Source organism: Leopardus geoffroyi, chromosome C3 (genome assembly GCF_018350155.1).
Source record: "Leopardus geoffroyi isolate Oge1 chromosome C3, O.geoffroyi_Oge1_pat1.0, whole genome shotgun sequence".
Classification (NCBI taxonomy): Eukaryota; Metazoa; Chordata; class Mammalia; order Carnivora; family Felidae; genus Leopardus; species Leopardus geoffroyi.
Genome location: NC_059338.1, coordinates 70,872,105 through 70,896,387, shown reverse-complemented (window position 1 = coordinate 70,896,387; position 24,283 = coordinate 70,872,105). Strand labels below are relative to the sequence as shown.

Genomic DNA, 24,283 nt, shown 5'->3' with positions numbered 1-24,283 from the left:
CCCAGGGTGGGGGTTCTCAGAAGGGGGCTGGAAGTCTGAGCCGTGATGGTCTCCTCAGAGAGAAGGTAGATGTCCAGGGCATAGCCGTGTGTGCCTGACTCCACAGGACCCATGTGTGCTCAGAATTCTTTATTAAAGGACGAGGGAGGGTGTGGTGGGACAGACCCACAGGAATGCCCTGCCCAAGGCCTCCCCACATGGGACCAGGTGGGGCATGGACAGACAGGCAGGCTGTGCACATCTTCTCGGCAGAGGCACCCCGTTTTTCATGCATTCACAAGGCACTGGGCTGGTTTGGGGGGAAGGGTTGGGTGTCGAGGGGTGGGGAGGTGACAGGCCAGAGCAGCCTGCCTGATGATCTGTGCCCTCAGGAGTTCACTCCCTGCTCGCTGTCCTCAGCAGGGGCCAGGGAGACACTGCCTCCACCCTGGGATCCAAAAAGGAACCCCCCCCACCGAAGGGAGCCTTCCCCATCCCCCATCCTCCATCCCCACCATGGCAACTCCACTATAGGGAAGTCCCCAACCCTTCCAAAGGGAAGGAGGATGTGGAGTTGAATGGTGCTGGGTGGGGCAGGGCAGCACAGGTCTTGAGGCGGCCGCCCAGACACCTCCTGAAGACCCCTGTCTTATCAGGCCACATCTGTGAGTCAGGGCACATCTGACCCAACAGGGCCTTGGGGTTTCCAGTACAGAGAAGGGGCAGGCCTCAGGCCAACAGCACCCAGGAGGTGCAGAGAGCTGGTGTTGAAGCATCTCCACGGATGCGTGTGCTCATGAGGGAGACCCAGGTCAAGGCTTGGGCCAGGCCACCTGCCTCCTCCAAGAGGCAAGAGTCCCCGAGGCTCTGCATCTGTCCCCGGTGAGCACCCCAGCATGTGGCCACCCTAGGGGCAGCAGCAGCTCCCCAAGGGTCCGTTGACTCAGCCTCTGTGAGCTCCATGGCCTTGTCTGAGAACTGCACTCGACATGCAACTCCGCCAGCCCCCTGGTTGGTCTTGACTCTTGATCCTCTTACACACCCCAGTCTCCAGCCACGACCCCGAGCCAAGGTCCGCTGCCGGGAAGTCCTTGGTCAGCCTCTTCTGAGGCCCTATCACAGGGACCACGGAGCTCTGAGCTAACCACCACCCCCCACAAACTCGCACACAAGGTTAACAAGGGCAGTGAAAAGGTCAGGGAGTGTCACCTCCACTGAGCCTTGTTAGGCAAATGGAAGTTGCCACGTGTGATGAGCTGTGTGCCAGGAGGAGGAATCTGCCTGACCACCAATACCTGGCCCCCATCCCCAGCCTCAACATCACCATGGTGCCCTGCCCAGCGGTGTTCCAGGACACAGCACCCCAGGAGACACGGGCATAGGCACCAGTAAGGCCAGTGGGACCCAGCTCCCCCTCCCAAGAGCACAACTAGCACCCCACAACCCCAGCAGGTTGAGGGCAGCCACTCTGGACAGTACTTTATTGAGTTCCTCAGACCCCTGGGCAGGATCACACAGATTCCTGGGGCACTGGCACTTCCACCAGCGCCGGCCTGTGCCTGGTCTGCCATCCCTGAGCAGGGCAGGAAGGAGCCCCATGAGGGCAGAGAGGCCTTCCGGGGGAGGGGGGTGTGGCTGGGAGGAGGCAGTGGACAGCCGAGCCCCCTCCCTAGCACACAGGTGGGTGATGGGCCCTGGCCATCGGCAGCGAAGACCTGCTGTGGAGCAGCTCAGGCCCCGACCACCGGGGCCTCGTAGTTGAGCACGTAGTAGTCGTGGACATACATGAGCACGGCCACTGGCTGCCCAATGATGAGCGTCAGCCACACAGCTGCGTTGCCGTAGTTTCCCTGGAAGAAGCGGCTCACTATCCATGCCAGGGGTATCTGGGGACACGGGGCCACAGTCAGTGGGCCATAGTGACCACAGGGCTGGCGGCTCCCGGGGCAGTGGGAGAGGGTGGCTGCAGAGGGAAAGCTCACCTGAGCCATCATGCCTGTGAAGGCCCAGAGGCGGAACATGTGCAGGGGGATGCTCACCAGGTACTGCAGGGGGAGTGAAAGGATCAGCTGCCACTTCGGGCCACACACACATACCCCTAAGGTGAGGCCATGATGCCTGCAGAGCACTGACCTCATGGAAGAAGGCCGAGGCAAAGAACACCCCCATCCTGGCTACCCACTTGCTGCTGCCCCGTCGAAGCATGGGCTTGTAGAAGTGCCTGTGGAGGGAGGGGGCCGTGGGATGGGTGCCCGGGACCACACGAAACTGCACACCCACCAGGCACATTCCTGCCCGTGCCCACCTGAGGCACCACTTGTGCACAGGGATGTTCCAGTTCTGCCAGAAGTAAGTGACGGACTCAGAGTTCCTAGGAACAGACAGCGGCAGTGACTGACCAATTGGCACCATGGCCCAGCCCAGCCCCCAGCCCCACGCCCGAGGCCACCCACCACCAGTCCCGGTAGAACTCCCGGTCTCCAAACTGCATGAGCTCAGCCACGGCGTTCATGCAGGAGTGGAAGAACCAGTAGAAGAAGATGAGCCAGATGAGGTGGTTGGGGACCTGTGGTTGGGGGGAGGCAGGTGCCAGGTTCCAGAACACCCCACCCACCGGCTCACTCGTGCCCCACCCTACCCAGCCCCGTGGCTCACCGCCAGCTTCAGCAGGCGCTCAACGATGCGTGAATAATCCATATCCTGCAGAGACAGAGCTGAGCTGGCTCCCCGAGCCGCAGCCCCACCCGTCATCCTCCACCCCACCACAGGAGAGCCTGACCCCTCACCTTGAAAGGCTTCATGGAGTTCTGGATGGTGGGGACCATCCACTGCAAAAGAGGGCACACCGTCAGCCCCCTGGCTACCCTGAGCTCCCGCTCCAGCCCGGCCCCGCCGGCCCCGCATACCTGCTGGATCAGCCCCACCTGCAGCTGAGTCAAGAACAGCTGAGGGAAGAAGCAGAGCAGCAGGCTGAGTCCCCCAGCAGCCAGCAGACCCCAACCCCTCGAGGCACCACCGCCCCGCCTCTATCCTCACCATCTCGAGGAGCCGCCGCAGCAGGAAGCGCTTTCGGATGCGGGGAGAACGGGGAAAGTTGAGCTCGTAGCACAGAGTAGGAGCAAAGAGGAAGTAGTACAGATCTGGAACGGCAGGGTGGGGCTAGGGGGCCTGCTCCATGCTATCCCTCCCTGGCTGCCCTCTAGCCACACCCCGGGAAGGGTCCTCACCACGGTAGGTCAGGTTGTCTGGGTAGCTCACGGTGCGCGGGGCCGCTCCCCCGTTGGCCTTCTTACCTGCAGAAGCTACAAGCAAGTTGGGGCGGGGGGGGGGGGGGGGTAGGGGGGTGGCGTGTGAGGCCTCGCTGCTGCCCAGGTCTGGCCTCGTGGCAGGTGGCACAGGCTCCAAGGCCCCAGCCCCAGGCAGCCCCTCACCAGACTTGGCTTTGGCCTTAGCTTTTCGCTCTCGGCACCACAGGTTGACATCCCGGTAGGAGAAGAGCTTGAGGAAGAGGATGGTGTACACCATCAGAGCCAGCACGGAGCCCACTGCGGGAGAGGCAGGCTCAGGCCACAGCCCCCCCACACCACCCACGGGAGAGCCACGGCCACGGGCACAGCCCCCGTGGTTGACCTGGGTCTCTCCTGCGGGCCCAAGACAGGTGGGAACGGGTGGGATGAGGGAAGGGGCACACCTGGAGTGATGGACTCAAGAAGCAAGGCCACAGCAGCCGGGAAGCAGAGAATGGTGGCCAGGTTGACCACGTGCAGCAGCAACCCTGCCTGTTCCGTCAAGGCACCCTGGTGGGGGGGGGGGGGGCAGCGTGCTCAGCCAGAGCCCCCACTCCCTGGGGAAGGGCTGCCAGGCCTGGGGCACAGGCCCTCCCAGGGAAGCTACACACAGCCTGAAACACAGGCCTAATGAGGAGAGCAGACCTCCTAGGCAGGGCAGGGGACACGAAGGCACTGCTTACCACTGCCAGGCGCTTCTCCACCTGGAATGCAGCCACAGCAAAGGCGTTGGCCACTGAGGATGGAAGTGCCATGGGGTGATTCAGGCCCAGGTCAAGGCCTGTCCCCACCCGAAGCCCTCCCTGGCCCCCAGCTCACCAATAACTAGGCACAGGGCAGGCCAGCTGTAGGGGTCCTTCAGGAACAGAGACACCACCTGGATGGGGTCCACCAAGATGCCATACCTGGGGATGGGGGGGGTGGGGGGTGGGGATGAGGGCCTGAGCAGGTGGGGAGAGGCCTCAGGGGCAGGGTAGGGGCCCTGGGGAAGACACTCACTTGATGAGGTTTTCTAAAAATAACCGTGCATTGCTCAAGATCTGCAAGAGAGAGGAAGGGCACAGCCCCATGAGCCTTGGCCACAGGGCACCCACCCCAGCTCGTCCCAGCACCTATAGCGGCAGGAGCCCTGGGTCCGGATGGCAACCCGCACCTGCAAACCCAGGACGCAAGCCCTGTCTGACCTCCACGCCAACGCTGAGACTTACCACCCACCTCACCCCACACTGGTGCAGGGACAGCAAGTCTTGCCATTGCCCGCATCACCCCAGACACGATACTGGCGTCTGCAGTGGTGCAAAATGACCTGACGCCTAGCAGCCCTCATCTGTCCCACTGAGTTGGTGACGGCCCCAAGGCCCAAGCCTGCCCAAGAATGTCCTTGCAGTGCCTCACCCAAAACTTGCAGTGCCTGGGTGAGCGGCAGATGCCACACCAGGGGTGCCCACACCCTGGGGAGTGGGGAGAAGCAGCGGACCAGAGTTCTAAGGGGCTCAGCAGCCAGGCCTGGAGTGCCACCTGGTGCTTGGGCCCCTGCCCCTCTCCCGCTATCCCTGTAGCATCCAAGCCTGGGCACGTGGCCCCAGAGCAGCTTCCAAGGGCAGAAACCCCCTCAAGCTGGGCTCCTGGCTCCAGCCTGGGGCTGGGGAGCGGCTTCCCTCTGCAGGCACCCGGGTCTCCTCCTCCACCCACAACACACACACCCTGCCAAGTGCCCCAAGCTCAGGCCCTGACCAAGGCTCATCGTAGGTCCTGTGGAAAAGTGATGCCAGCAAGGGGACACTCATGGGTCCCCTGACTGCCAGGTAAGGACTTCGCACAGAGATGACAAACAGGGACGGGGGTCCTGCCCTCCCGAGCCACCCGCCTGACCTGCCAACCTCCTGCCAGGCACAGATATGCTGCCATCACACCTAGTAGTGGCCTGTCCTGAGAGCCCACAGCAGGCAGGAGCCAGAGCTGCTAACGGGCAGCGCTCACCTCAAGGCCCAGGCCACGGAGGGACGCAGCAAGCAGCCTAAACATGGGACACAATCTCCTTCAGCAAGGGGGCAGTGGAGGCACCGGAAGCAGGGGAAATGTTTTGGGTCTGCGCCAGGCACCGGAAGCAGGGGAAAGGTTTTGGGTCTGCGCCAAAGGGCCAGGCAGGCCCAAGGGCTGCAGGGAACACAGGTTGCTGCTCAGGCTGCCAGTACAAACCCAGCCCAAGCATGGCCTCCAGAGGCCAAGGACACAACACCTCCTGAGATGACGTCAGGCAGGCGTTTGACCCACCATCCCCTTGCCTAGCCAGCTTCCCACCCACCAGACTGTGTTGCCCCCCACAGCTCCCTGGAGAGCCTCCTGGGGCCACCGGCAGGGAGGGCGTGGGTGTGCCTGGAGCCCCTTCCACATGGGTAACCACCGGAGCTGTACCCGAGGCTGTCATGTCGGGGCAAGGGTCAAAGGCGTCTGGCCACATCAGTCTGAGTGGTGGGGGCTGGACCCAGACAGGAGCTTGCCCTCTGCCCCACCCTGTGGGCTTGCCCCTTTGAGCCCTGGGCTCTAGCTGTTTCTGGGCCAGGGCTGCTGGCCCCACCCCCACAAGGTGCCAGCGGGAACTGGGCCCCAGAGGCAGGGGCCACAGCCAGGCCACACGGTGAGGTGGAGGCAAGAGCTCTGTCTAATCCCCTCGTGGGGGCACCTAGCACAAAGGCTGAGGGAGAGAGGCCAGGTGCCCTCAGAGTCGGGGCTTGGGGCTGCCAGACTAAGCCCAAGAGCCATCCGCTAAACCCTGCTCCCCGCCAGGCCAGGCCTGCCAGGGGTTCCACGCCCACAAGGGCCATTCAGAACAGGAGAAGAAACTCTTTTTTGGACCCCCAAGACCACTCACATGTGCTATTCCTGGGATTCAACAGGGACGAGAGTTGCGTGTGTGGCCGATGCAGGGACCATCACCATAACTTTCCCCCCACCAGCCCAGTGCCCCACACAACCCAGCCACATAAGCTCTGGCCCCTTTCCCCCAGAGGGCAGAGCTGGTACCCAGGCAAAGGTCAGCCCCGAACGGAGCCCTGGCCACAGGGCCACCTACTCCGATACCATCCTACTCACCAGCATCACCACACACCAATTCAGGATCCCACGATAGTTGCTAAAGCCACTGTCAGAGCTGAACAAAGAATCTTGCAGGCGGTGGCACCTGGTAGGGCAGGAGACACACCCTCATAAGTAGGCACCAGCAGAGCACCCTGGGCCATGAGAACCCTGGGCAGGACCAAAAGCGGGCTCACTCCTCCAAGTCCAAGGGCAGGTCAGGGCCCAAGAGCCCAGCCAAGTCCAGCCCCTCAGGAGCCAACCTCAGGGCCCAGGGCAGGGCAGACCCCAGCCCCTTCCCCTGAGCGGCTCTCACCCATCCTGGCCCAGCAGGGTGGTCCGGGCCCCACCCAGGACTCTCTTCTGCCCACACATCCTACTCCCCATCTACAATCACAGGACAGCCAGGCAGGGACGAGCTCTCAGGGCCACCAGAAGCCTGGCCTCCCAGGCAGTGGGCAGGGTCATGCCACAAACAAGAACAGCACAGCTGGCCCTGCCCAGCCCAGGGCTACGTGCAGCTGGAGCACCCCAGGCCAAGAGCCTGGCCTCACTCCCCAGAGGCCTCTGGCTGCCACCATGAACGCTGGCTACAGAGTGGTGATGGGCCCACAGGAAGAGTCCACTCCAGGGATCTATAGGCCCACCTGCAATGCTGTGCAGAAGCGAGGGCCTCACTGAGTCAGCCTATCCTACCACCCAGCACCCTGAGGGCCCCCCCCCAACCTGACCTCAGACAACCTCCTCCTCCATTTGGCCTACACAGCTTTGAGTGTGCACAGGGATCCAGGCCAACAGCCAGCTGAGCACCTGGACTTACATGCACCTTCCCGGGGTCAGAGGCCCAACCCTCATACATTCACGTAGCCTCCAATTGTTTCTAAAAAATCATAACCTGTCCCAGCTCGGCCACAGGATGAGCGCTGTGTTCCTGCCCAGAGCGAGGGGGGCGAGAGGAGCCCACCCAGGTGCCAGATGCCTAAGGGCAGAGAGGTCTCCCCCAGAAGCAGGAAAAGGCAACTTCAGTGCCCACCCATGAGAGTTCCCACCTACTGCTGAGGTCGGGGACACATAAGCAGACTCTCACATCCCTGCCTGATCCTCCGGGTGACACAGAGGTAGAGGAAGGGCCACAGCACGGCTGGGGCAAGGCCCAGACCCAGCTCCCAGCTCTCTCAGTTTGCGGCCCCACCCCACCCCAGCTGCCATGCCACCAGGAAGCCCCACACAACATTGAGCAAGGCCTCCGGTTTTGTAAGACATGAGGCCAGGGACACACATCTCCACCTCTTGAGACACCCAGGTAGGAAAAGTGGGCTCAGGTGTACACACCAGAGTCACGACAGCACAGATGTCCTCTCAGTGCTGACCCCACCTCAGTGGCAAGCCTTCCTTTGGTCGGGGTCAACACCTAGACAGCGCCACACAGGAAGTAAGGGACTGGAAAGGCTGAGATGCTACTCAGCACCCTTTAGCGAGGGCAGTGGCAATGTCTGTACCGCACCTGGCCCATGTCTGACCTCCTTGCATCCAGCTTCCCAGTCTGTCCTGGGCCTGGCGGTGAGGCCACCAGGGGCCCTCTTCTCCCCGAGTCTCTGCACTTGCTTTCCTGTGAGGCCAGCACAGGTCCAGGGCCTCACTCCCCAGAGGGGACAATCTCTGGGCCTGTCCACTAGACAGGGGCCTCCCCAGCCCTTCCGCCAAGTTTGAATCTGTCCACTTTCACTGGAAGTGTCCCAGAGGCCCTGGTGCCACAACCTGCCACCCCCATCTGCACAACGTTTCACAACAGTGTGACCCCTTGCCTGCTTCGGGCCACCAAGGAGACCATGCCGGCTTTATTTTCAGCAATCTCTAAGATGAAAACAGGGGTGGAAACGGGTATTGTTTTCCAAATCTGACACCAAATGATATTATAAAAGCTTTTTGAGATTCCTGCGTCAGGCTCTCAAGGCCTTCCCAACCTGCCCACACCCACTCCCTAGGTCTCCCCACAGGGCTCCCGACCATCCCCCTGCCCCAGGCAACCCCATTTCCACGCACATCAGAGACCCAGGGAAGGAAGCCCACCACCCACCAAAACCCATAAGGCCCAGCCTTGCCGGTGCGCTCAGCAGCAGTGGGCCAGAGGGCAGGCAGGCAGGATATGGCCACAGTCTCCAGAGCTATCTTTGTCACCCTCTCCCCTACTACCAGGGCCACCCACACCTCTGTGCCTTCCAGCGGTCCCACACCTGCTCCCCAGGGCCACTGTAACTCATCACGTGTATCATCTCACTCAACTCTCACATCAACTTTGGGAGGTAGGTGCAAAGGAAAACTAAGCCTGGCCAAAGTTCAAAGCTTCCCCAGGGGCACAGCCCTCAAGTGTGGATCACAACTGGGGACCACGTGGTCCAATTCCAGGGCCAAGGGGAGCCAGGAGGGGGCAGGCTGCCAGCTCTCCTCCCAGGTGCCACTTCCTCAGCACTTCCTTCACCGGGCCTCGGGGCTGAGCCCTGGGGTACAAGGTAAGGAGGCAGGCTCTGCATCTGGGAAGACCCCAGTGGAAAGGAAGAAACAGAGGGCAACCCAGGAACAAACACCCTGGGAGAGCCCTGAGACTAGAAGGCCCTGCTGGGAGTGTCCATGAACAGAGAGCCAGATGGCACGGGCCGTGTGTGGGGTGCCCTCTCCTTCCTGCCCCAGAGCCACACCTGGCCATGGCCCGGAAGAAATGAGTTCACACCCAGAGCCTGACCCACCTGCCCAGGCCAAGGCGAGCAGGAAGTGCAGGGAGGGGAGGAGGCCTAGAGCCCAGGGAGCAAGGAGGAATAGGGAGGGAAAGGCAATAAGCAGAAAGGAGGGGAGACAATTGAGAGGAGGCTGACAAGGAGATGAGTAGGAGCCAAATCCCAGGAGGGCAGCCAGAGCCAGCTCTGAGCCCGGCGGCCCTCTGGGCCCTGGGTCATCGGCCTTTGAGAAACAAGCACACACAGCCTGCACGACCTGGAGACCAGGACAGGACCGTCCTTGCCAGCTCCCTCCCCAGCCCTGGGCAGGCCCACCCCTGCCATCTACTGCTCCTCTTCCCAGGGGGCCCAGACTTCCAGGCCTGGCAGGCGGGGCTGCCACTTGCTCAGCCCAGCTCTCAGGGACATGGGAGAGGCTTCTGGACAGCTGGCCCTGGCAGAGCAGGGAAGTGACTGCCCATCCCAGAGTGGCAACTTGGCCCAAAGTCAGCACTCCCCATCTTACACAAAAGGACACCAACTCCTGCCACCTCTGGAGGAGAGCATGCTAGCCACGCCCCTGCCTCCTGACCGGCACTTAGCAGAGGGGACTCCAGGACCCTCCGGTCCTTTGCAGCCTCCTTCAGCACCTTCCCAGGCCCGCAGGAAACAAGCCCCTTTCCCCGCCCCCCCCCCACCCCCGCCCCTGCAGGAAAGGCACGCTCCTCCTCGATTCTGCGCCTCCAGGGACTCCGGGCCTGACCTTTGCTCACACTGCTCAGTGCTGACATCGTCTTATCTCTCAGGTGGACTGGGAGCACCACAAGGGCAAGGCCCCTGGCCGCCTCACCCACCCTCTCAGCACAGTGAAGAAAGCCTCCGTTCTTGGGTACTGAGAGAGCAAATCCTTGCCAACAGACTGCCTAGTTGCCCACTTCCTCCTTGATAACCTCTAGCCCCAAAGGCGCCCCCAAAGCCAGAGCCCCCGAGGACACCCGGGCCACACTGAAGGCCACAAGTGGGAGAAGGAGGTTGGAGGCAGCCGACACCCTGTCCTTCCAAGTCCTCCCAGTCAGTCAGGTTTCCTCCCCCAACCCCTTCCCGCCAGACCTTCAGATAAACAGGGTGCCCACCTGTGGGCACTTCAAACCCCTCTCCTGTACCCCAACCAGGGGCTGAGAGTCCCAAAATAGGACCCAACTTGTTCTGACAAGGTAAGCAGGGCCCCAGCCCAGCCAGGCACTGGGTGACGGAGGGACGAGTGTGTCAGGAAGGGAGGAAGGGACCCCCGCGAAGACGACTCTTGGGAGGGTCTGCAGGGAGAGAAAGACTCTCACGCTGCCGTGCTGACCCTCAGGCAGTCCCAGGCTCCTGCCGGCTGCCTCCCCAGCAGGTCCACCCTCCTATGGGAGACCTCCTACCACCAAGGCACCCCTCACAACCCCCAGAAGAGACCTCCTCAATGACAAACGACCCGATCCCTCCTTCTTCCAGACACAGAAAACTTGTGCGTAGCAGAAGCCAGCCGGCCTGGGGGTCAGCGTCCTGAGTTACCCTGAGGAAGAGCCTAAGGACCCACATGAGGATGTGTAGAGAGAGGGGTGGGGGTCTGAAAGCCGGACTGCCGCCGGCTCCCCTCTGGCCCCCACGTGGGTGACCTTGGCAAGTGACTCTCCATTCCTATGCCTCAGTTCCCCCGCAGGGGCCCAAGGGGGGCACACCTGTCCACGCCAAAGTCCGGGAGCCAGGCTCTCCGACTCGGAGCCCGCGCTGCTGCGGTCACGCCCGGGGATGTGGGGAGGGTCTCGGGCAGGGGTTAGGGGTGAGACGCCTCGCTACCTCAGATCCCAGTGGCCGCTGCCCACGTCGGAGTCTCCGTCCTCGCCCTTGTCCGGGGCCGGAGTCGGCGCCGGCGCGTCTCCCCCGGCGCCCACGTCCCGCGCCTCCTCTTCCGCCACCGTGGGCCCACCGCCGCCCTGGCTCGAAGGCCGTGAACCCGTCCTCCGGCGCCGGGAGCCGCCCGCGCCGACGCGGTCGCCCATTGCCTCAGCCCGCACCCCGTCCCGGCCGAGTCGTGGCCCGCCGGGCTCGCAGCGCCCAAGGCCCGCGGCCCCGCCTCCAGACTCTCGGCCAACGGCCGCCACCGCCCCCTGCCGGACGCCGTAGCCCGCGCGCAGGCCCGGGCCGCCAATCAGCGCGCGCCCTCCGGGCAGCCCGAGGACCACGGTCTGGTCTCTCCGGGAGCCTCTAACTGGCCAGCCGCGGCGGCGCGCGCCCGTTTGTAGTCCGCGGGCGCGAGGGGTATTCTGGGAGTCGTGGTCCCCCCCGCGCGCGGCACCCTGGGAGCCAGGGCCGCCCAGCGCGGCGCACGCTGGGAGTCACGGTAGCGGGGCTCAGGCGGGAGCGTGTCTGCTGGCGGACGGCCCGCGACGGGGCCACTGCCCCGCGGGCCTCAGCGTCTCTGCGGAACTCGTCAGGCTTCCTGGCAGCTGCGGGCCACCCCTGACCGCTTGCCTGCTTCTTCTCCCACTGTGTAAACACCGGATTTCGTCATTCCCCAGCTGAGGCGCGCAGTGTGGGGTGTAGATTATGGAGAAATGCCTCTTGCGTTACCGTCCGGCCGCCCACGTCCCTGGGGATTCGCCTCGCCCACCACCCAGCGTGTTGGTTCCGGAGCGCGCGGCGCGGCGCCGTTGTGCTCCACGAGCCCTCTGGTTACCACCGCACAAGCGCCAGACCAAAAGATGGAGCAAGAGAAAGCCCTCCCAGGCCCCGTGTCCCTGGGAAGCCCGCCCGGCCCACTGACCCTACCTCAAAGTGCCCAGCAAGGACAGGGAAGGTGCAGCCCACCCCCCCCCCCCCACTCCCATCCCCGCGTGGCCACACTGTGGCCCGCCTCCACCCGGGCCCCCCTTGCACCCACCTCCACAGACTTGCAGGGCCTCCCTCACTTCCACTCCGGCTAGTTTTGCCAGGGCATGTGGAGCCTGGAGTGTCGGATGGTGGGGACCCAGAGGCTTCCGTATCATTGCACAACCGCACAGTGCAACCCGCTAGGGAGCAAGTGTGCCTTCTACCTTAGCTTGACACACATCTTTGCATAGGGCATGGAGTGTGAGCACCCTGGATTTCAGAGTGTGAGGGTTTACTGGAGGCTGAGGGAGGGTTTACCCAGCAGCAAAATGCGTTAGCCATTCACTCCCAAGGTGAGCAGGACCAAGAGCACCTGTCTAGAAGCAAATAAACTGAGAGGTTCAGCCTCAAGTTAGTGGCCTCTATGGACTGGCCACTGCCTTTCCCCTGGGCACACCCCTGTTCCACCACCTTCACCACAGTGCCTGGGCCCCCTAGTGACACGTTCCTGTTGCCACTGGGCCATCTAGGACTGATACCAGCCTAGCATCTCTACCTAGCAGGCTAGGGCTATCTGATAGGTGTCTTCGAGTAACCGGGCTGCCCTGACTGGGGCTGGAGAGCCATTCCCACACACCCGCGCAGCTCAACTTGGGTGAGTCAGGATCAATCTTGTCTCCTATCCAGTCTTCCAAAACTCTCATCTGTTCATTGGGTGGTCTGGGCCAGGCAGAGCTAGGCCTTTCTGAGTACTGATCCCAACGGAGGGTGAACTAAGGAGAGGGTCCTCTCGGGAGGCCAGCATGGAGGAGTGAGCCCTGGGAGCTCTGCCACACACACCCACGAGTCTCTGCATGCCTTCTGGCCGTGCCATCCTTCAATACAGCGCCAAGAACTAGAGGCCCCGCCCAGGCGGGCAGAGATTGGTGACTCAGGCTTCCAGTAGGCCTGCAGAGGCCGAGTGCAGTAGTCAATAATGAGTGAAGGGTCATGTTGGAGGCAGCTGCCTGTGCCCACATCCCAGCTCCAAACCGTCGGCTGTCAAGTGGCAGTGGGAGTAAAGCAACCAGAGTGGACAAGGGATCACCAGGGAGGACCAGTCTGGTGGGGAACTGGTGGGACAGCCACGGTTCTGGCACTGGAGTTGAGTGAGAGGAAAGCCAGGCATCAAGTTAAGAGGTAGGCAACGGCTGTGAGAACACCAATAAGGAAGAGCCTCAGTACTGGTGTGGGCTGGTCCTGGAGGGGGACATTGCCTGTGGGAGAGTGTGGGCCAGGCCTTGGGAGGGAGAGTGGGCCAGTGCAGCAGCTTTAGAATTCCCCCTACCCCGGAAGCTCCAGTTACCTTAGGATCCAGGGCACCAGGGGGGAGGGTAAAGGTTAAGGTAGGTGGGGTTTCTTGGTGACAAAGGTGTACAAGAGGGGTTGTGGAAGAAAGCTCAGTGGGGACTTCCCTGCCAGGGGCAGCAACTGATTAAGGGACTAAAGGCCAGGAGGCTTGCAGGCCTGCCTGGCTGGAAGAGGTTCAGAGGTTAGAACCTCAACCTGTGGCTGAGGTGCCACAGGCAGGCCACTGAGGTCTGTGAAGGGTGCGGCCAGCCGGGAGACATGGGACATGGTGGTTAGCAGACCATGCTGCCTATTCTTTGGGATACAAAGTCCTGTCCACGGAAGTCTGTGGAGGGTTGGACTCATTCCAGGCCTCAGGGAGTCAGCCTTCATCCTTCCACCCCCACTGCCCCTCAGCGTCCTGAAGAAGCAGAAATCACCAGTCTAGACTCAAAAGCTGGGAAGGAATGGGCATTCCTCCCTGCCATTGGCACCCACCCAGGTGTGACTCCAGGTGTAGGGTGGGTGAGGTACTGGGACAGGACTTATGTCACAGGCAGGCCTTGGATAAGCTGTTCTCCCCGCTGATTGTTCACGTGCAAATTTGGCGAATGCTTACCCCAGCCTGGGGACAGTGAAGGTCAAAGGTCCCTGACCTCTACCAATAACAGGGGCTTTCACTCCTAGGGTTTTACTGTTGACAGTGCTCCCCAGAAGAGGGTGCCCACCTCCATGTGAGCCCCACCACGAGCAGCCTACCAACTGACATCCTCCTGAAGGTCAGGCGCCCCTGCTGTCCACTCTGATGAAGTCTAGGCAGGCCTGTCTCTGCTGGGGTTCAGCTGGCTCTGGGATGACCTGGTTTGACTACATGTCTCCAAAGACTTTGGGCCTCTCAGCTCATACCTGCCAACCTGAGTATCAGGGGGCATTGCTGGGGCAGGGGGGTCCCTGTTCCTGGCCTGTCCCTGACCAGCACAGTCCCACCCCTCATCTCAATTTGATTCATCCTGTCTAGAGCTTGAGGGCTGTGGGTGGCTGTGGAAGCCTCTCTGTCCCCTGGGTGGCCACTCCCCAGAAGCAGCATGAGTCAGCTGTCTGTGGAGGCCTCCTCAGACAGTGGGGGTCAAGATTTGAGCAGCAGGAAGCAGGAAGAGGCCAGACTTTGCACCTTCTCCTGTCCCCATTTTTTCCACTGGCATTGAGAAGGGCTTGTTGGTGGCTGTCAAGCCTGAGGAGCAGCAGGAGCCCCTATGGGAAGAGTAGACACACCTCTGCAGGCCCTGCCGTACCTACTCGGGTGATTCTAGATCACTCTTGGGCCAGGCCTGAATTCAGGCTGGAGATCCTAAGCAGAGCCGAACAGCAGAGCCTAACCCCAGTTCCTGGCCCAGAGCAGACTAACCTGCCAGCTGCTTTGCATTGGGGGGGGGGGGGGGGGGGGGGAAAGGAGGCGGTTCTCCCGTGGCTTGGCCTGCCAAGCTGGCCCTCCCATGGGGAAGAAGATAGCCCTCCCGAGAAAAGGGACAGTGCCACACCCTCACGAAAGGTAGTGACATGACCTCAGGGCTGTGTGGGCAGGCTGCCACTCCCAGCACTGGACCTGCACCAACCTTGCCTCTGGGATGCAGCAGGGCTAGGAAGCCGCCCCCCAGACATCCCAGCACCCCCTGTGGCATGGGCCCAGCACTGGATACATCACCCCGACACTCCAAGTTCTATCAAGAGTGGCATTTATTCTCCTCGTGGAGGTGCGGCGCTCCGGGGAGCTGGTGCTATTGTGCTTAGGAAGGAGGTCTGTCCGTCCGTCCGTCTGTCCGGCCGGCCCAGCCCCAAACGGGGGCGGAAGAGGGGCGCGGCCCGAGTAAAAATCCCGGCCTGTTCCGGGTGGGAGTATGTACAAGGCGGCGGGGCGCAGGCGGGGGTGGGGGCGGGGCAGGCCGGCGGCCGCAACCCCCACCCGAGGGCCCCCGCATCTCGGGCCCTACTCGTAGAATCAGTACAAAATAGGTGCTACCTAAACGTTCCTTCTACCTGAATTCGCTAAGTCGGTTATTGTGCTGCTTAGTTATGGGGGCGGGAGGGGGCCCATGGCTTTCCACGGCGGCGGGGTGTACGGAGAAGCGGGAGACCCTGGCCGGCCCACGGCCCTCTGGCCTTCTCCTTAGGTAGGTAGACAGGCGTGTGGGGGTTGGGTGGGGCGCCTGTGTGTGCGTGTGCATGCGGGTGTGCCCAGCACAGGAGGGCAGGCCCCAGCTTGGGAGCTGTGTGGACACGAGTTGCGGTATAGAGGGTTTGGATACGGGCCCTGCTGCGCTGGGCCCTCAGTCTGCTCCTGCAGGTGCGGCTCGGCGGCAACTCGGTGCCCACTGGGGTGGCGCTGACCAGGTCATACACTGCCGTGTGCACCTTTTGTCTGGCCTGGGGCCTTGGCCCCACACAGCAGAGCCTAAGTGGCCGAGAGATGGAAGGACTGAGAGTCGTTATGGGTGGCCCTGGTCGCGCTGGGCCTTGGGGGCCCTGGGTCTGTGCCACCTGAGCTGAGAACGCTAGGCCCAAGTCAAAGGTAGAGCCCAAGTGCACCCAGCACTGGACCCGGGCCGGGGTGGGGAAGAGGTAAAGGGGATGCAGGGTTGGGTCTAGGGGCCAGGCCTTTCTCTGCATGTGCGGCCCTCCTTGGCCCACCCAAACCTGATGGACGCCTGTCACGAGCGTGCAGACCCTGCAGGCCGCTGCATCCCTGGCCGACTCTGCAGCGGGCCTGGCACATAGTAGGTGTCCAATGAACAGTTGGTGGGTAATGGATGACTGAAGGAGGGGTCTTGGGGGCAACCACCCCGCCCCTGCCCCCTGGAACCATTACACCCGCAGGGCTCTGCCGTGGGGGGAGTAGGGAGGAGGAGGGGAAGAAAGTCTGCGCGTCCGGCCCCGCGCAATGTCCCTGATCTAGGGGCCTATGGGGTGGATAGGGCAGGGGGATACCTGATTCTCAGTAACTCTAGAGGCGGCGGCAGCTTCGCATGCAGTGCGCATTATTGCTCTATAGTCGGCATCGGACTAACTAAGAGGGAGAGGGAGCGGGCAGCCCCGGGAAGGGACGGGAGGAGGGCTGGGGCTGCATGCAGTGACGTCACAAAGGCGGCGGCCAATGGGGCGGGCCCTTGGGGCGGGGTCGCCGCCGAGGCTTTGGCATAGACGGGCGAAAGTTGGCAACAGAGTGGGGGCGGGGCCTGGGGCTCGAGGGTGGGGCCCAGGTGGGGGCGGGGTTCGGGGGCGGGGAAAGTGATCCCGGACATCCCAAGCCCCGGGCGTCGGCGGGAAGGATGGGGGCCTCAGCGCCCCTTCCCTGACCCGAGTGCAATCCGTTCATAAATAAAACGTACAAATACAGAAAGAAAGAAACCCGACGCGTCCGCAACCCCCCCAGGGGGCTTTACCCGCAAAGCGAATACAGAGAGGTGTGTAATGGGCCGTGCCCAGGCCTGCCTGCCGGGCCCCAGGATCCGTCCTCCAACACCGAATGCCGGGGGACGAGGGAGGGGGCCCCGGGGCAGGGCGGGAGTGGGGTCTGAGGAGGTCGGATAAGTCCATGCGATTCGATATGCGTCATTATTATTCGTTATGAAGGACAGAGCCCGGGAAGCTGGGCTGGAAGAATTCGGATTTGGCAGAGGATGCGGGGCGAGGGTGGGAGAGCGGCTTGGACTGAGGCCCCAGAAAGAACCCGAGGGAGAGGGGTGCCGCCGTCCGCCTCTCTCCCTGATCCCCAACGCGTCTATCACTCCTGGGCTTCAGCGAAGACTGAGGAGTAGGGACGCCTCTGCAGGCCCCTCCCTCCTGCTCTACCCCCTCTTTCCCCCCCTCCCCGGTCTGCTCCCCGGACGTCTAGGCCGCAGGCCTGGCCCTTGGAAGGTTTGGGAAAGGAGTGGGGAAGACCTGAGTCTCTGCGACGCGATCCAGGGGCGCAGAGGAGGGAGGAGGGGGGGTGCTCCCCACCTCACCCCACCCCGGTCTTCAGAGACCTAACTCGGAGATGAGGTTCGGTTCTGGGTCTCCTCGACCCTATTGCTGGGAAAAAGCCTGGGGCACCCTGGAGGGGAAGGGAGGGGGTTCGGGGTGGGTCTCCCCTCAGGACCCTATTGCTTGAAGGGGCCGACAAGGCCCCTGGCGGGCGGGGCGGGGCCGGGCCCCCTCCCTCTATTGCTGTGAGGAGGGGCCCGCCCTCCGCCCCCCCGCCCCCCCACCCCGCCCGGGCGCTGGCGGAGACTTCCCTGGGGGCCCGTATTGCTGAGAGCCGCCCCGGCTGGGCTGGCGGAGGCACCGCCGCCCTAGGCCTGCACGGGGCTGAGCTGCGGCGAGGCGGCGGGTGCCTGGGCCGCGGGGCCGCCCCCGCCCGCGCCGCCCTTGAAGCATGCGGACTCGTAGTGCTTGTTGAGATAGGACTTGAGCGCGAAGCTCTTTTTGCAGCGCTTGCACTGGAAGTGCTTGAAGGCCGAGTGCGTCTGCATGTGCGCGCGCAGGTTGGAGCGGTCTGCGAAGGCCTTGCCGCAGTGCGCGCAGCCGAAGGGCTTCTCGCCGGTGTGGGAGCGCATGTGGCCCTGCAGCAGCCAGGGCCTCGAGAAGGCCTTGCCGCACACGCCGCACTTGTGGCGCAGGTCGTGCGTGAGCAGGTGCATGGCCATGGCCGGCATGGACACGTACACCTTGCCGCACGTCGGGCAGCGCCGCGCCAGCTGACTGTCCAGGCTGCGGTGCGTCTGCTTGTGGCGGCTCAGGTTCGACGACGTGGCGTACGTTTTCCCGCACTCGCCGCACGCGTGCCGGCCCCCTGCGCCGCCGGCCCCGGGCCCCGCGCGCGCCTCCGTGCTCACCCCCGCGCGCGCGCCGCCCCGGCCCGCGGCCCCGGCCCCCGCGCCGCGCGCGCCCGCCCCGGCCCCGCCTCCGCCGTCGCCGTCGGGAGCCGCCGCGGAGGCCGTGGAGGGAGCGGCGGCGTTGGCTGCTTTACGGCGCGAGCGCCCGTCGGTGATGAAGAAGGCGTCAGCCGCGTAGCCCTCGCTGACCGCCGCGTCGCCGTTGATGTAGCCGCCCGCGGCTGTGGCCAGCTCTGGGCGCGGGGTGGGAGGCGGTGCCGAGCCCGCGGCCGCCGGGCCCAGTTCTCCACGCACGGCCGCCGCGTACATGGGCTCTGGGGACGGCCCTTTGAGCAAGGCCGCCTCGGCATCGCCATCGTAGACGGAGGCGGGCCCCGCGTAGTCGCTGAGGTATCCTGAGGGCCGAGGCGGACAGACAGGCAGACACAGAGGGAGGGGAGGCGGGCAGCGGGCGAGACACACACGGGCAGGCGGCGGGAGACACGGGGTCCGGGAAGGAGGGGACCAGAAGAAGGACAAAGGAGAAGGGGCCGGGGTACCGCGGGGCCAGGAGGACGGAGGAGGCAGGGAGGGGAAGAGAAGAGAGGAGAGATGAGACTGGGCCGGGCCCCGGCTCCGCCCCCGCCGCCCGCCGGCCCCACCCTCACAGGGGGAGGGAAAGAGGCGCATCCTCGGGTGCGGCTGCCCCCCTTCCGCGGAGCCTCAAGGTCAGGGGGGGAGGGGCGGCGCTTCCCTCGCCCTCCTTCTTCCACCCCTCCTCCCCCTCGGGTTCTCCCCACTTCAGCAGTTTTCCCTGATTATGCAACACACTGCGGACCCGCAGCGCACAAAGCCAGGACCGCCCACCGAGGGACCCCGTAGCTCCCGCCTCTCGAGGTTCCCAACTGCTCTTCCCCGCGGCACCTGGAACTCGCGCCCAGCCTTGATGCTGCCCCTCCTTGGTCCCCTAGGCCCCCCAACAAGCCCTGAAGACTTCTGTCTCCGGCAGGCCCTCCTACCCTCTCCACCCTCCTTCTTACCTCCCAGGTCTCCTACTACTCACTGAACTTGACCCCCTTCCAGCTCCAGCCTTATCTTCCTCCATCCACTCTCCTTCTTCCCCAGCTCCCTTCGGTCATCCTCCACCCCTGGGTCCTACCTTGTTACACATTGCCCTCTTCCCCCAGGCCCTAACCCGGTGTGGGCGCCTTCCCATGCCTCAGGACAAGTGACCAGGGAGCCGCTGTGTTGTTGGAGAGTGCAGGGGCATTCCGCAAGGGGACACCTTCCGTGGGACAAGCTGCAGGCAGGCAGCATCATTCATGCTGGTAACTGCACTTGTCAAGGCACAAGATGAATCTCACAGCCTCAGAGTCACAAATGCACACACCGAACGATGCAGCCTCTGGCTTCTTCAGGGTTACACCCAGCCTCCCAGCCACGGTCAACCCTGGAGTGCCCTCACAGGGTGGGTTGCACGAAGATCCCGGCAAACCACCTACTCATGCAGGGTCACACATGCGGCCACCCTGGACACACTCTCAGCCAGGGTCGCCAGTCACATGGGTGCCCAGCAGCCTCAGAGTCACATGGTCCCATGTAGTGGCACACAGGCAGGCACACACTCATACAGGGTCACACACAAGCGCACACAGTCACATGGCTGCACGCAGTCACATGGGCGCACACAGGCTCACACACAGGCTCACACAGGCTCAGGTCACACTGGTTCTGCCACCCCACGCTGCTGGCACCCCCAGCTCTCTTGCCTGCATGCTAACAGTTGTCCTTGAACTTGGGCACCCTTACACAAAGAGCCTCCCCCTGACACCAGCACCATGGACCTCCCTACCTACAACCCTCCTGCTCACATTCTCCTCCCTGACCCTGGTTGCAGGGGAAATACTGCTGCTGCCTCTGCTAGTACCTTAGTCCTGACAGGTGGCGGCCCCCACTGGACCCATGCCTACTCCCTGGAACTCACAGCATTCTGCTAACCATAGCCAAAAGAGAGAGGGAGGGAGGGAGGGAGGGAGAGAGAGAGAGAGAGAGAGAGAGGATACTGAGGAAGGCCCAGGTTTCTGGGTGTGGGTTTGCATGCATCCAGGTCCTGTCATGTCAGCAAGTGCCCATATGACTGTATATGTCCTCGCATGCTCAAGGTGTGGGGTACTTTCTATTTCTGACCTTTGTTCCCCACCTTCTCTCCTGCACTGACACTCTCCCTGCCCGAGTCTCGGCTCTGTTCTGGCCTGCCTCTGCTTTCCCCTCTCCCCACCCTCCTCCACAGTCCGGCTCCAGCCACTGCCTCCTTCTGGTTCTGCTTCCCTCGGGTCTATTTCCGGGGGCTCCTGACCCCTCCAGCCCCACACTCTGGCCCTCTGCCCCTTCCAGCTATTGCCTTGGGCCCCTTGCTGCCCCCAGACTCAGCCCAGCTCGCACCTTTCTCGTGCAGTCGCACTCCGAGGTCGCTGCGGGCGCGCCCGTAGGAGCTCTCGAGGTCCGCCGAGGAGAACGTGTCAAGTTTGACCTTCTTGACCAGGAAGGACCTGGGCATGATTCCTGCGGGGCTCCGGCGCTGCGGGCCTGCGGAGCCGGGGCGCGGGGGGGGCTGCAGCCGCGGCGGGGCCCCGTCACCATCCGAGGAGCGGCGGAGGCAGCACGGGTCCCCACTCTGGCCTTTGGATGCTGCCGCTGGAGTGCCGTCCTCTCTTCTCCTGCCTGCCCTGCCTTTCCTCCTCTCCTCCTCTGGACGCCTCTTCTTTTCCTTCCTTCTTCTCTTCTCTTCTCTCTTCTCTTCTCCTCTCTTCCTTCTTCCTTCCTTCTTTCCTTCCTTCCTTCTTTCCTTCCTTCCTTCCTTCCTTCTTTCCTTCCCTCCTCTGGTCCCGGCTTCCCAGCCCGCAGTGCCGCCCCTGGACAGGCGGGGGAGGAGGCCGGGGGGTGGGGGGTGGGGAAGGGGGGAGCGGCTCCGTCCCGGGCCCGGAGGCTGCGAGTGGGTGCAGGGCTGGCCCGGCTCCGCGGCCCCCTTCCCCTCCCCCCCCCACCGCCGCGGCGGAGCCTCAGTCAGCGACCCCCCATGCCCCTGGGGGTGGAGGCGCCGGGCCCGGGGAACGCGGCGGCGGCGGCAGCGGCGGCGGCGGCGGCGGCGGGAGCGCCAGCAGCTTCAGCACCGCGGCCAGCGCCGGCCCGGCCAGCACCTCGGCCAGCGACCGGGCGCGCTCAGCCGCCGCGGGCGGCGAGGGGCGGGCCGCGGGGGCTCTGCCGCCAGGCGGGGGTCCTCGGCGGGGGTCTCTGGGAGGCTTGCTTTATTGTTCTGCAGCCCGAGCGAGCGGCGGCGGCGGCGGCGGCGGCGAGCGGGGGGCGGGGGTCCTCGGGGGGAGGGGTGCGCAGGGAAGGCGGGCCGAGGGAAGGAGAGAGGGAGGGACGGGGGCTCCGGGGGCGGGGCTCGGCGCTCGGACAGCTCCAGGGCCCGGCCTCCTGCGCCCGCGGCCGCCTCTGCCTGCGGCCGGGCTCAGCCTCCGGCTTTTAAAGCCCAGAAGCTGAGGGAGGGGGAGGGAGGGGAGGGAGGGGAGGCCGGCGGAAATGGCTGCGCAGGGCCGGGCCCGTCCAGGGTCTCCTGGGAGGGGTCTTGGGGATGCCGCGGCCCCCGCGTGTGTGGATTTCCCCCAGGCAGCTTCGGGAATAGAGGCCCAGCGGTCTGCGGCATTGTCGTGCGTGGGGGGAGAGGCAGAAACAGGCCTGGGAGTCCTGAGCCCCGGACTGGGGATCTTTTGGGGGAGGAACGCAGGGCGGATCCCAGTCTGGTCCAGCCTGCCTAGCTTTCGGGTATGGAGGCTAGGGATCTTCGGGGGCGAGAGGGGGAGGCGTGAGGCGAAGGAGCGAATGCTGAGGCAGCGAAAGCGCAGTGTGGAAGCGCAGCGCGCGCCCTGTGCCGCAGTGTCTCCCTGCCACTCGGTCACCCGGGCTGACCCCGTGCCCGCTGGAGAGGCCTCCCTCCACCCCCGCCTCTTTCCCAAGGGGTGGATGTCGAGTGCAGCGGCGACGCAGCGAGCGGGCTGTGAAGGGGGAGAGGGGCTGCCATGCCCTTGCTCTGGAAATGCGACTTCATTGGTGGTTTTACACCCTTCCGCGCGGCCGCAGCTCCCCCCGGCGGCTCCGCAACCAGGCGGATAACCCTTCCCGCGGCCGCCCGCCCCGAGTTTGCAGACCCCATGACGTCAGGCCCAGCCGCCAATGGCCGGGAGCGGGGGTGTCGGGGGCTCCAGGCCGCACAATGGCCGCGCGCGGGGACATACGTCCTCAATTAGAGCCCGGCGCTGCCATTGTCCCCTCCCTCGCCTGCGCCGGGTGGTTCGGGTGTCCACGCTCTTTCGGAGCGCGCCTCCGCGCGGCCTGCTGTCACTGAGTACCAAGGTCGCGGGGGCGGCTCCCGGGAGTGTCCGGGCGCGGCCGAGCCGCGAGCGCGTGCAAGGTGGGGGCGCGCGCGCACCCGTCGCTGCACGCAGTGACCTTGTGCAGGGCGGCTCGGCGGGACCGCGGACACCGGCCGGGAGCGCGCGGCGGGCGGGCCGCACCGGGAGCGTGCGTGCGGGCGCGTGCGGGGAGTGCGGCGCCGGGAGCCACGCAGCCGTCTGCCGGCGCCCCGCTTCCGCCCGCGCCTCGGCCCCGGAGCCACGCGAGCGAGGGTGTGAGCGAGGTGGCCCCGCATCGGGGGGCGCGGCGGAGATTCCAGGGCCGCTTTGTGGCAGCGGCCGCGGCCGCGGCTGGATATTCATCTTGCGTGGCAGGAATCCCCGAGGGGCGGGGACCGGGCGCCGCCGCCCCCTTATCGCGGAGCCGCAGCCGGCGAGGCCCGAAGTGGGGGCGGGGACGGGGACCCCCCCCCCCCCGCCTCGGTCGAGACTGTCGTCCCCGCTCGCTCCCAGGGGGGGCCCGGCCGAGGCGCAGCCGGAGGCGCGGGGCCAATTAGCATTTTGATTGCGGGACTGGGGGCCCATCTGGACCAAGGCCTAATTACCGGGCAAACCCTCCGGGCGCCGGCGGAACGTGCCCGGCGCAGTCCCTTCACCAGCTCCGGCCCCCCTCTGCCGTCTCCTCCCCGACGACCCGCTCCCTAACTCCTTCTGACTACACCCCTGTCCCCTCCGCCGGTCCCGGTCGCCCTGTCCCCCAGCCTTGTGCTTGCATTTCCCCGACCCCTTCCGTCATTCTTCCGCTCAGCCACCTGTCCTGTCCACGTCTTCTGTGCCTCCCCCCTTCACCTCTTTCGTCATTTTTCTATCCCTCCATCCAACTTCTCTGTCCCTCCATCCCCTGGCTCGCTGTCCGAGTCCCCGCCTCTCTGTCAATTTCCCCGCCCCCTGGGCTCCAAACCCTCTTGACGGACAGGGCATCAGAGCACGGACACATGTGTCCCACGGCCGCGTGCTCCCGAGGGGACTATTCGGGCAGCCCTTGATCGCTCTCGTTTGGGTGGAGTCCGCAGCCCCTTGGGGCGCCTGGCGGGGAGGGGCAGGTGGGCCCAGGCCTTGGCCATCAGTCCGCAGTGGCCAGCGTGCAGAACGCATATGCGGCCCGGGCTCAATTACTTGGGCCTCCTCCCTCCACCTCCTTTCCAGCACCCCTCCGTCCCCTGCCGACATCCCCAAGGTCGCTGCGCCCCAGTCCTGGGGTCCAGCTGGGAGAGATGGTGATTCTCATGCCTGTGGAAAGTTTCAGCTCTCCTCCACTGGAGGCCATCCTGAATCTCCCACTGAGGGTTGGAGGTGGAGTGGGGGAGGTGGGGAGGGGACTTTGTTGCAGGAGAGGACAGGGTCCAACAAGGCTGCTTTAGCTCCCAGAAGACCCAGCCAGTTGAGGGATACTCTGACTCTCAGGGCCTTAGCACCCAGCGTGCTTGGTCTCTCCACCCTGTCCCCACAGAGTCTCTGGTCCTCAGAGACTCTGTTCCCTCTGACCTCTAGCCTCTTACCCATCTGGGGTGGGGGGATGTGGTATTGGTTTTATGTCCTGCCTCCCTCTGCTTCTGGGTGTGCCACCTCCAGCCCTGTGCAGGCCCCATGTGGCCAAAGGAGAGACTCGCAGTGTTATGTCCCCAGCACCCCACCCTCCAGCAGAGCCAGGGGCCCTGTGTGTGCTCATTCGTGGGCCCTGTGGCCACTGTCTCACCTGCCTGCACTCTAGTGGAGCTCCAGTCCAG

At 64.4% G+C, this 24,283-nt stretch overlaps 2 protein-coding genes across 3 annotated transcripts; both read right to left on the bottom strand.

The window, feature by feature from the left end:
- Window positions 1-114: 114 nt before the first annotated feature.
- Window positions 115-11,314, bottom strand: DGAT1 (diacylglycerol O-acyltransferase 1). 2 transcript variants are annotated; one of them, XM_045455608.1, is made up of 17 exons: window positions 10,892-11,314; window positions 6,360-6,447; window positions 4,266-4,306; window positions 4,086-4,171; window positions 3,950-4,002; window positions 3,671-3,776; window positions 3,411-3,524; window positions 3,207-3,281; window positions 3,016-3,119; window positions 2,886-2,924; window positions 2,766-2,807; window positions 2,635-2,679; window positions 2,433-2,545; window positions 2,285-2,350; window positions 2,113-2,200; window positions 1,962-2,024; window positions 115-1,865 (listed from the first exon to the last, which is right to left on the bottom strand). In XM_045455608.1, exons 1-17 carry the CDS (start codon window positions 11,092-11,094, stop codon window positions 1,710-1,712), a joined length of 1,482 nt encoding a protein of 493 aa, XP_045311564.1. In that variant the 5' UTR covers window positions 11,095-11,314; the 3' UTR covers window positions 115-1,709. The 2 variants fall into 2 exon arrangements, with proteins under 2 accessions (XP_045311564.1, XP_045311563.1); XM_045455607.1 differs by lacking the exon at window positions 10,892-11,314 and adding an exon at window positions 6,658-6,895 and having other exon boundaries at window positions 2,113-2,350; window positions 3,207-3,524.
- Window positions 11,315-14,950: 3,636 nt separating this feature from the next.
- On the bottom strand, window positions 14,951-21,575 carry SCRT1 (scratch family transcriptional repressor 1). The gene is made up of 2 exons (XM_045455649.1): window positions 20,527-21,575; window positions 14,951-18,500 (listed from the first exon to the last, which is right to left on the bottom strand). The coding sequence occupies exons 1-2, from the start codon at window positions 20,639-20,641 to the stop codon at window positions 17,563-17,565; spliced, it is 1,053 nt and encodes a 350-aa protein (XP_045311605.1). The 5' UTR covers window positions 20,642-21,575; the 3' UTR covers window positions 14,951-17,562.
- Window positions 21,576-24,283: the final 2,708 nt, after the last annotated feature.

Excerpts from the sequence above, each read along its gene's own strand:
- DGAT1 (XM_045455607.1), bottom strand. The coding sequence starts at position 6,728 with ATGGGGAGTAGGATGTGTGGGCAGAAGAGAGTCCTGGGTGGGGCCCGG. Across the intron at positions 3,525-3,670 it reads TCTTGAGTCCATCACTCCAG|TGGGCTCCGTGCTGGCTCTG; the intron begins GTGTGCCCCTTC and ends CCTCTCCCGCAG. Across the intron at positions 2,546-2,634 it reads AGCGCCTGCTGAAGCTGGCG|GTCCCCAACCACCTCATCTG; the intron begins GTGAGCCACGGG and ends CCCCAACCACAG.
- SCRT1 (XM_045455649.1), bottom strand. The coding sequence starts at position 20,641 with ATGCCCAGGTCCTTCCTGGTCAAGAAGGTCAAACTTGACACGTTCTCC. Across the intron at positions 18,501-20,526 it reads AGTGCGACTGCACGAGAAAG|GATACCTCAGCGACTACGCG; the intron begins GTGCGAGCTGGG and ends CTCGGCCCTCAG.